General features: G+C 43.4%; 1 protein-coding gene and 1 non-coding gene across 11 annotated transcripts in view; both read left to right on the forward strand.

Annotated features, from left to right (window-relative positions):
- Positions 1–10,874, forward strand: part of TNRC6A (trinucleotide repeat containing 6A) — a 133,727-nt gene extending 122,853 nt beyond the window's left edge. For 7 of the 10 annotated variants that reach the window (XM_023516754.1, XM_023516748.1, XM_023516751.1 and 4 more), the window contains 5 exons: positions 1,413–1,520; positions 3,365–3,586; positions 6,723–6,793; positions 7,545–7,684; positions 8,034–10,874. In XM_023516754.1, the coding sequence (XP_023372522.1) occupies positions 1,413–1,520; positions 3,365–3,586; positions 6,723–6,793; positions 7,545–7,684; positions 8,034–8,409 (917 nt within the window). In that variant the 3' untranslated portion in view covers positions 8,410–10,874. Of the gene's footprint in view, positions 1–1,412; positions 1,521–3,364; positions 3,587–6,722; positions 6,794–7,226; positions 7,354–7,544; positions 7,685–8,033 lie in introns of those variants that run through there. The other 3 variants (XM_023516750.1, XM_012808905.2, XR_002774782.1) reach the window with 2 other exon arrangements.
- On the forward strand, positions 4,168–4,293 carry LOC111727189. The gene has a single exon (XR_002774801.1). It is a non-coding gene; the product is annotated as a U6atac minor spliceosomal RNA (small nuclear RNA).
- Positions 10,875–11,179: the final 305 nt, after the last annotated feature.

Consider the following 11,179-nt stretch of genomic DNA (forward strand, 5'->3'; position numbering starts at 1 on the left):
GGCCAGGTTTGAACCCACCAGCCTTAGTGTATGTGGCCAGCACCCTACCCACAAAGCCATGGGTGCCACTAGTGTAAGGAATTTTTGAAATATTGAAGCATTTTCTTTGTTTCCCTAAAATATACCCTCTCATCTATACCTTTAAATTGTTTATATAATTTTCTAAGGTAACAAGTGTTTGTCACATCATAGTAGTAACAGAAGAATCCTCATCATTTTAAAGGGGCTGAGTTTAGCACATAACTGTATAGAAGTAGTTAAAACTACTACTTTCTACTGGGGGGCAAAAAACAAGCATAAAACCTTGCAGTGTAGCAGTTAATAGAAGGATTTGATTACCTGCAAAGTGGTTCTAAAAGTCAGAAGAGGAGGGCAGCGCCTGTGGCTCAAAGGAGTAGGCGCTGGGCCCCATATGCTGGAGGTGGTGGGTTCAAACCCAGCCCTGGCAAAAAGAAACCCAAACAAACAAAAAAACAAGTAAAAGTCAGGAGAGGAGTTCAGATTTGATACTAAAGGAAATAACACCATTGAATGTTTTGAGAATAGTTCTTCAAGCTGGAGAGCACAGTGGATTGATTGTGTTGGGAAACCAGTTATGGAACTGGCATAGTGATCCAGGTGGTGGTCATGTCTGGGGCTCATTTAGAGTAGTTGCTCAAGAGGGCTGACTCACTGACCTTGCCCATAGCAGGAGGCCTTAGGCACAGTCTAACCAGTAAAAGTCACTGGAGTTCAGAGACAGGAGTTAGGAGCAAGACTTAAACCTCCTTTTAGAGCCCAGTCCTGGGAAGTAGTTGTCTCAGTTGCCATACTCTATTGTTAGGATGTATTCTCCCTGACAGTTTTGAGAAAATTGGGTAGGAGGGAAAATTACTAAACCAAGGTAGAAACAGCTAGCAAAATCTTACAGCATACTCTTCTTCTTCTTCTTTTTTTTTTTTTTTTTTAGACAGCATCTCACTTTGTCAGCATCTCACTTTGTTGAGCTACCCTCAGTAACTGAGTGCTGTGGCATCATAGCTCACAGCAACCTCAAACTCTTGCACTCAAGTGATTCTCTTGCCTTAGCCTCCTGAATAGCTGGGACTACAGGCACCTGCCATAACTCCCGGCTATTTTTAGAAGTGGGGTCTCACTCTGGCTCAGGCTGGTCTCAAACCTGTGAGCTCAGGCAGTCCACCCACCTTGGTGTCCCAGAGGATTACAGGCATGAGCCACCATGCACAGCCTATAGCATACTCTTTTGATGGCAAGAAGTGAGATGTAGTCTCAGGCACTATCTGTTATCCCAAGTATACCTATTTTCTTTCTAGTGGCATATAGTTAGGTTTGATTTCTATGGATACTGTGCCTATTTGTAAGTTCCATGTCTCTTGCTCTGGTGGCTAACTCACGGCTCTTCCCCCATGCAGGGTCATCCTCATCCTTGAACACCACGCTGCCTTCAACTAGTGCCTGGTCATCCATTCGTGCCTCCAACTACAACGCTCCCCTCAGCAGCACAGCACAAAGCACTTCAGGTGGGCTGGGGGGAGGGGCATCAGTCCAGGCTGGGGCTGTTTCTAATGCCCTCTCCTTTTTGGCCAGAGTCTTCTCTACAAGGAGTCAGGAGACTATATTTGTGAGCCTGAGCAGATTTTTTTTTTTAATTTAAATTTAAATTTAATTTTATTTATTTTTTTGAGACAGTGTGTCACTATGTCACCCTTGGTAGAGTGCCGTGGCATCACAGTTCACAGCAACCTGAAACTCTTGGGCTTAAGCAATTCTCTTGCCTCAACCTCCCAAGGTTTTAGTCACTTACTAAAATAATTCGTTTCCACTGAAGAGCTCTCACTCTTATCTGAGAGCCACTCCAGCTCTGGCATTAAGTATAATTTAAGCCAAAGCAGTTCTCAGACTTACCTGTAGTGAAAGATCTTTTTTTTTTTCTTTTTAAGTTCCAACCTTTTGTAAAATATAGTAAACATGAATTTTGAATTACTAGACAAATGGTTATACACTTGAGAGTTATGGTGATGCCAAAGTTTACAAATGTTCACTCTCAATTTCTGTACTTACTCTGCTGTAGCCCAGTAGTAAAACTGTTGTGGCCAGTCTTCTGCCCCATTTTGAGTAGCACTGACTTAATGGACATGCAATTAGTAAGTCAAGTAGAAAGCATTAACAGTGACGGCAGAGAGGAAATTCTCCATCCTTTTCTGCCCCTCTTTAGTTTTTAGCATTATTTTCAATGTACTTTACTGTGTGCCTGATCCCTGCATAGCCCTTCAGTCCCCCATTGCTGTGAGGCAGTGTGCATCAGGAATTGAGCGAGCTTTCTTTTTCTTTTTATTCTTTTTTTTTTTTTGCCAGACAGGTTTAGATTTGAATCCTGGCCCTGCATTGACCCATAGGCAAATTACGTAACGTCTCTGTCTTCAGTAGAATGTGTGACAGTGTTAGAGATAGCATATACTGGGTGTCCAGCAGCTGAATGCTCGGCACAGAGAGGCAGGCACCCAGCAAGTACCTGGTGTGGTGACTTCTTGAGTTGACGCTACTTCTGTAGTCCATTTTTCAATGAGTAATCAAAAAAGTCCTGACATTTCCTTAATGGCCTGTCTTGAGTGACTCAGTTAGGGTTATTTTGGAGTTCACAAATGCTACTTTAGAGCAATTCAAAGCAGTAGTTTTAGTTTTGATTTCAATTAAAGTACACTTTTACACAATGGCCTTAAAATGTCATAGGTTTTCTTTTTTCTTTTTTTTTTTTTTTTTTTTTTGAGACAGAGTTTCACTATGTCATCGTTGGTAGAGTGCCATGGTATCACAGCTCACAGCAACCTCAAACTCTTGGGCTTAAGCGATTCTCTTGCCTTAGCCTCCCAAGTAGCTGGGACTGTCGGCACCTGCTACAATGCCCAGTTGGGTTTTTTGTTGTTGTTGTTGCAGTTAGCCTGGGCTGGATTTGAACCCACCAGCTTCAATGTATGCGGCTGGTGCCCTAGCTACTGAGCTGCAGGTCTTAAAACTATTAATAACAGTTTTTGGCCAGGGCTGGGTTTGAACCTACCCGGGGCTGCCGCCCTACTCCTTTGAGCCACAGGCGCTGCCCCAAAACTATTAATAACAGATAAATTGTCTGAGTGTTCTTTTTTTTTGCTTGGTTTTGTTTTTGTTTTGTTTTTTGGTTGGAGTGTTTTGAGAGGTGGGAATGGTTTCTTTTAGGCTTTTTGACTTTGTTTTTTGGCAGGGTAGGTTAATTTAGAGTTTTTAATAGAGTTTATTTGATTTGTTTCTTTGTGTGAGAATGGGTGTTATTTAAATTTTCTCTTCTCTTAAACATTATCTCACCCCTCTCTATTTTTTCCCCTTTGAGTAGCCAGAAATAGTGATTCCAAATTGACATGGTCTCCTGGTTCAGTTACAAACACCTCTCTGGCTCATGAGCTGTGGAAGGTCCCTTTGCCACCTAAAAACATCACTGCTCCGTCCCGCCCACCTCCGGGACTGACTGGTCAGAAGCCACCCTTGTCTACGTGGGATAATTCTCCCCTTCGTGTAGGTGGAGGATGGGGAAATTCTGACGCCAGATACACCCCAGGTAAGATAAAGTATGGAAGATGGTTTCATACAGTCTAGTGTAACAGAGACTTAAACAGTAAACTATTATGTTACCATCTGTAAGGTAGAATCAAAACTTAAATAGTCACATGGCCATCTTCTGCAATTTCCATATCTTTGAAAGTCTTACCCAGTTTACTTAAGAATATTTACCAAAGATACACAACAGTCAGTAATGAAGTTTGTGGAATGGGCAGCAATTTCTTTTAGAACTTCCTCCAGATTAGATCTTAAAATGTGTAGTAACTTCCTGCTCATGGCAGGCTTAAAGAATAATATCATGTTACACAGAGCAGAAGCTATTATGTGGAAGGCTGGAAAAGGTGGGAGTAGTCCATCTGGGCCTTGAAGAAGGGGCCTATTTGAATAAGAGTTTGGCTTATACTTGGGATGACCATAAAACTTATGGTTTAAACAGGGACATTTGAGGTCGGGCATTGTGGCTCACACCTATAGTCCTAGCATTGTGGGAGGCCAGGGAAAGGGATTCCTTGAATGCAGAAGTTTGAGACCAGCCTGAGCAATAGCAAGACCCCATCTCTACTAAAAACAGCAAAACTAGTGTTGTATGAAAGGAGAAAAGGTTAGCACTCCCCTTGACAAGGATGAAAGGGGCCCTCAGGCCTGACAACATGCATACAGTTAAGGCACTGCCACCTACTTCATGGCATCTAACCATCCTTTTGGCCAGGTGCAGTGGCTCATGCCTGTAATCCTAACACTTTGGGAGGCTGAGATGGGTGGATTGCTTGAGCTCACAAGTTCAAGACCAGCCTGAGCAAAAAGCAAGACCCCTTCACCCCTCCCCCTCCGTCTCTAATAAAAATAGAAAAACTGAGGCAACAGTATTTCTTGAGCCCAAGAGTTGGAGGTTGCTGTTAGCTATGACATCGCAGCACTCAACCCAGGGTGATAGCTTGAGAGTCTGTCTCCAAAAAAAGAAAGAAAAACTATCTGGGTGTTGTGGCAGATGCCTGTAGTCTGAGCTACTCAGAAGTTTGAGGTTGCTGTAAGCCATAACTCCACGGCACTCTAGCTGATGTCAACAGAGTCAGACTTTGTCTCTGGAAACAAAGAAAAAAGAAAAAAAAAAAAAAACAGGGAAAAGGCTTGGTGCCTATAGCTTAGCAGTTAGAGGATGCTGACCATATAAACTGGCGCTGGCAGTTTCAAAACCGTCCTGGGCCTGCCAAACAACAATGACAACCACAGCAACAACAACAAAAACTAGCCAGGTGTTGTGACAGGAGCCTTTAGTCCCAGCTACTTGGGAGGCTGAAGCAAGAGAATCAGTTAAGCCCAAGAGTTTGAGGTTGCTCTGAGTTGTGATGCCACAGCCACCGCACTCTACTGAGGGCAACATGGTGACTCTGTCTCAAACAAAAAAACAGGGATATTTGAGAGTGAAAGAGGGTGCTATTTACTAAAAATACAGAGCCAAAACCTGGCATAAACCAAACCGTTCCAGGAAAATTAGGTCCCCTACTTTTGCTCATGCTGTGAATGCCTGTTGTTGGAAGTTTATGGCATCACGTCCTTGCCTGCACCTCCAAGCCATAGAGACACACACACTGCCATCGGTTTGACTGCGAGCAGTTCTCCCACCAAGTATGGGCTTACCCCTCTGTCAACTCTGCCCAGAAATTGTATCAAACTTTCTCATTTTCAAGTGAAAATGAATAATAAAGCTTGATTATTATTTTCTAATCTAATGTAAAATTTCTGATCTTTAGACGGGGATTGGTTGCAAAAAAAACAACTTGCAGCATTTCCTTTGAGGGAGAAGTTTTTTTGTTTTCTGTTTTTTTTTTTTTTTTGAGACAACATCTCAAGCTGTCACCCTGGCTAGAGTGCTGTGGCATTATAGCTCACAGCAACCTCACAACTCTTGGGCGCAAGCAAGCCTCTTGCCTTAGTTTTTCTATTTTTAGTAGAGATGGGTGTCTCACTATTACTCAGGCTGGTCTCGAACTTGTGAGTTTATGCAGTCCACCTCCTTCAGCCTCCCATAGCGCTGGGATTATAGGATTGAGCCACCACGCCCAGCCATTAGTTTTAATTACATGAAATGAATACCCAATCCATTCCAAGCTTCTAGATACAGATTAATGTAATTGGTGTCTTATAAGCCGCAGACATCCTCTGAGTGCAGCTAAGTGGCCAGCAGCACACAGAGGGAAGCTAGTAAGTGTCAAGGAGCCCAGCTTAAGGAGGGTCTGTGGGACTAAGTGAAGTCAGGAATCCAAGCCAAGCGGAAGAAATTAACTGCCTGTACCATGTCTCAGAATTTCAAGAGCAGAAAGGTTCCCTGTGGAGTTAGAGGGAATAGGCCTGGGTGGGAAGGTTCAATGAGAAGTGAATAGGCATGGGCTAGGTCATGGAACAGTCTGAGCCACACTGAAGTGTTTGTGAAGCACCTTTATTAGTAGATGGAGCAGGGGCTGGGTTTGGATCATATGTTAAAAAGCTCTGCTGCTGAACACGAAGGCCAGTTGGGAGCTCCTGCAGTAGCCCAGACAGAAGCAAGTGAATGTGGTCGGATGCCAATGTGCTATCTTTACCAGCCAATACTTGCTTTTAAAACACAAGTCATACTCTCTCTGAAGATGCCTGTGAGGTGACCTTTTACACATATGTGCTAGTAGCCAAGTGGAGGATAAGTTTCAAAGGCCATTTAACTGGCCTTTGCAATCTCTTAGATTCCCTTAAAGCTTCGTGCCCTGAGGAACATAACATGCAGTTGTCGAACCTCACATAATTCCATATCAAGGCCTTCCCCAAGTGTTACCATTTTGAGATATTTTAGCTTTATGAATGAAAAGATCTCAAAGGGTTATGGCCCTAACATGTGGTGAGCTGGGAGCAGTTCTGAGCTCTCTGTATCCGAGGCAGAACTCGCTGCTCTCCTTTCTCCAGGACCGAACACCTGGCCATAGCTGCAGTGAGCTCAAATTCTGGGCCTAGACAGAAAGTACCCCATGTAGAAGGACAAAGATGAGACGGAATCGCAGAGGCCAGATGATCCACTGAGTAACTAATTTGACTGAGATGTTTATCCTAAAAGGTCACTCAGTCTGTAGTCTTGGGAAACTGACGTCCTTTTTTTCTTTGTTTAGGTTCCAGCTGGGGTGAGAGCAGCTCAGGGAGAATAACAAATTGGCTTGTCCTAAAAAACCTTACACCTCAGGTAAGGATACCATGTACCCTGGTTTATATGGATATGCCAAGGAGCATGGGAACAAAGCTTTCAGGTCTGAGTTTGAGATAAGCTATTGAGAGACAGTCAAGGCCGGGCAGAGAAAATAACAGAGGACTAACTGGTCTTTAGATGCCTCAGACAGGCTGTGGTCTGATCTGATGGTTCTCACACCATAATGTGCATGGGAGCTCAAAAAGTACACATTCCTAGGTCTCACCCCAGAGATTCCGATCCAGTAGGTCTGGGGTTAGGATTTGTGTGTCTACATTTTTATGCGGGCCTTCAGATGAATATGATACAGTCCTTGTCCTGCACTTCAAGAAACCAAGGTCTGCCCTTTTAAGGTTAGAACATTTCTCAGCCCCTGAACCACTTCCTCTGGAGGCTGGATGTTAAAAGCCCACCTCCCTCCTCCCCCCAGGGAGCAGTGCCTTGGTGGATCCTGTCCTCAGGGCAGGGAAGAGAGAAGACATGAAGCCACAGCAGGGGCAAATGGCTAACTAAGGAATTGGGGATCTGGGGCATGTCCAGGAGTCTAGGCCACAGAGGTATGGCTCTGGGACCAGTGGAGGCGGGGAGGGGGGCACTGTACCCCATCATAACAGCAAGTGCCAGTGAAGAGTGGTGCCCAGGAGCAAAGGATCTTGGGGAAGACAGAAAAGATCGCAGCCTGGGATAGCCTCCATTGATGGCCCTCATGATGACACATCTGATTGGAGGTCCCTGCACTGTCTTCTAGATCGATGGCTCAACTCTGCGTACTCTGTGCATGCAGCATGGCCCACTGATAACATTCCACCTGAACCTCCCACATGGAAATGCTTTGGTCCGTTACAGTTCAAAAGAAGAGGTAGTGAAGGCACAAAAGTCTCTGCACATGTAAGTTGGCCATTTAGTTTCTAATTGGAAGAGCTTGGGAAAAGGAGTCTGAGAAAGCATGTGGCTCTGGGCGATGCAGGGTCCCTCAGGAGGCCCCTGCCAGTACCCCTGGGTTCCAAGGTCAGTCCTTGTGAGGGGAAGAATTGCACCTGGCCAAGGGCCCTAGAAAATCCCTTGGGTAGGAGACAAACACAGAGACGCTCACGGGGAAGCCCACCTGGGCATGGTGTCAGACCCTGGAAGTGACTTGCTCACTCCTTCCCTATCCCCCAGCTGTTCTCACAGAAAGTCCCACCTTCACTTTGGAATTAGCATAGTCCTCACAAGCCTGTTGTGCTCTCTCCTCCAGGTGTGTACTGGGGAACACTACTATTCTTGCTGAGTTTGCCAGTGAAGAGGAGATCAGTCGTTTCTTTGCACAAAGTCAGTCTCTGACCCCTTCTCCCGGCTGGCAGTCTCTTGGGTCCAGCCAGAGCCGGCTGGGCTCCCTCGACTGTTCCCACTCATTCTCCAGCCGGACCGATCTCAATCACTGGAATGGTGCTGGGCTGTCGGGAACTAACTGTGGAGACCTTCACGGCACTTCACTCTGGGGGACCCCACATTATTCCACAAGCCTGTGGGGTCCTCCGAGCAGCAGCGACCCCCGGGGAATTAGCAGCCCATCCCCCATTAATGCTTTTCTTTCTGTTGACCACCTGGGTGGGGGTGGAGAGTCCATGTAACATGTAGATGGAGACTCACAAACTGTGACCTCAGACGCGAAAGAAGGAGCACTAAGTTGGGCTCGCCGCCTGCAGCCAGGGGCCACCTGTGGGAACAGCTATTCTCTGCACATTTTCCACTTTGTTTTCCCCAAAACATATCAGTTTGAATACTTGAATCATGCAGGCCAATATTATAATGTGAAAAGGTATCTATCTATTTACACTCCCAAATAGCGCCATACATGCTAAACCGTATAGAATGAGCTCACTTGTGTATATTCATCATGTTTAGCCTTTGGATTCTTTTATTTTTCTCTCCCCCCACCCTGACATATATTCCCCACCCCCTGTTTTTTCTTTCTTTCCTTTTCTTTTCTTTTTCTTTCTTTCTTTTTTTTTTGCAAAACCATTTTTGGGCTGATAATGTATGAGCTTTTACCTTTGCACTGAATGATGCTCTCTCCGTCTAATCGGCAATATAGGGGGGGCAGCTGTTCCAGTGTAAATGTTTACTCAAGGATGTTCTTAAAAGGTGTGCGCTCTCTACTATGCCTTGATGTTGCCTACCTTATTGTGGTAACGTGGAGTTTAAAAGATCAAGTTATGATGCTGACTTAGGATTATTAATGAAAGTATTGCACCAGTTTTTTCATGTTGTAAACTAAAGAATTTCGCTCTGCAGTTTGAAAAACTGTGGCCACAGCTGTGACTTGCAGCCCACCTGCCACCCAGGACGGGCCCTGCACTTTGAATAGGCTTCCCATTTTGTTTTGAAGGTTCCCATGTTGAGCCTTCTTGTTTACAGATTTTTTTTGTTTGTTTTTTGAGAAAAAAAATGTTTACTCTTCCATCATTTAAAAAAAAAAAATTAAAAGACAAAAAAAAATGGAGGATGATTTAAAAGATGCTTTCTATCTCTGGGAAAAAAGGAGCAGCATTTGGCCATGTTCTTTTGTTTTTCTATTCCTGTCCTAAATCAAAGAGCATGGTTCTCAGGAAAACCAGTTCCCCAGTTAAAAAAAAAAAAAAAAAAAAAAACTCCTTGTAGTTTCTTATAGGAAAAAAAGAAAACCCCCAACTTTTAGCACTGATACTCCGTATTGCTCTGTTAAAGAATTTTCTCTGCCAAAAAAAAAAAAAGAAAAGAAAAAACAAAAAAAATGCTTAAAGCTGGAGTTTGACATTCTGCTTTCAGATGCTGTCTTTTTATTAGTGAGTGATGATGGTTTGCTAATAATCAATAGGTAATAATTTTTTGTAATCCCATCAAGTGGCTCTATATGTTTCTGCTCTCTTGTGACTGTGTTAATGTTTAACTGTTGTACCTTAAAGCCGAAATCAGTAACTATGCATACTGTAACCAAGGTATTGGGCTTACAGAGTTGTTTGTTGTATAAAGAAAATTTTAAATGTTGTTGCAAACTAACGAGTTATACACCATTTTTAAATTTTTTTCCTCCCCCCCCCTTTTGCCCACAAATGGTATTATAATGCTTGCTTAGTCAAAGAAGAGAGACTAAACAAGGGTAAAAATTTCTAACAGTACAGAATTTGCCATCATTTCATTGCCTTGATTCTAACTGTTTGTGTCCTAAGATGCAAAAGAAGTCAGTGGCTTTTAACTGTTTACAAATAGAATGTGATTGTAAAATGTACAGTTTGGTTGTGTTTGAATTATGAAATTTCTTCAGATATAATAAACCATGACTTTTTGGCTGCTCAACATTAATTGTCTCTTTTTTGTGAATTTATTTGTAGGCTCTTTTTTATAATGAAAGTTTCAAAGTTGCTATGTATGAGGGTTCTCATAGAGCAACCGATTAAAAATCTAAGCAAATATTTGAACATTTTATCTGAACTTCTCCACAATTTCGCCCTGAAATAATGTGAGAACAATGGGAAACTGTAGCTTGCTCCTTCCTACCCTCTTTGAGCATCTTTGGGATCTTGTTGCTCAAAACTCTTCTGTGACTTCATCTTCCCCACCATTTGTGCCCATCTCAAGCCTCAGCAAGAGACCATTTGGAACATGAAGCTTAATGACTTGACAATGTACTAGTGTTAAACTCTCATACCTCTGTTACAAAAACGAGAAATGCCGCAGCCTGGACTGGCCTTTTCTTCCCTGCTTCACGGCCCTTCCTCCTCACTGCAGGAGCTCAGGGCAGAACCTGTGTATGTATTTCAGTGTATGACTTCAAATCATGCTCCAACTTGCCAGGTGTAAGCTAATGTTGAACACCTTCATAGAAGCAAATTGTTGTTCAATGCGTTCGATGTATATTGACTTCCATACTGGTTTTTCCAAAAACCAAAGGTAGCTTTGAAAAACCACGTCTGGAAATGTTCAGAAAGTTAAGCTGATTGACATTTTGGGGCTTTGAGTAGTATATAATTGACTTCATAACTGCGTTAATTGTATTGTTAAAGTGTTTGGGAGTTTTTTGCGCTTGTTATGTGGAAATAAAGTGTTTGATTTTAAAACGGTTGAAGTGGTTTTGATTTTTGCTTAGTCATTAACTAATACAGCTCTATTCTCAGAGTACCTGTAACTCAGACCCTGCCTCTGACCATACTATGTCCCCTGGCTTAGCCTCTATTCACTCAGTGGCTAGAAGAGTTGCTGTAAACCTAACAGTCACTCAGGCACTTTGAAATATACCTCTCAGCTCTGCTCCCTCCCCCAGTGGGCCCACTGAGGCCTTCCTCACCCTCAGAGACCTGAGGATTGCTTACTCCCTGCTGTCCTGTCAAAAGGCACTTTTTCCTTGCCACAGAAATGGAATCC

Source organism: Otolemur garnettii, unplaced genomic scaffold, assembly GCF_000181295.1.
Source record: "Otolemur garnettii isolate 467f Iridium unplaced genomic scaffold, OtoGar3 scaffold00096, whole genome shotgun sequence".
Lineage (NCBI taxonomy): Eukaryota > Metazoa > Chordata > Mammalia > Primates > Galagidae > Otolemur > Otolemur garnettii.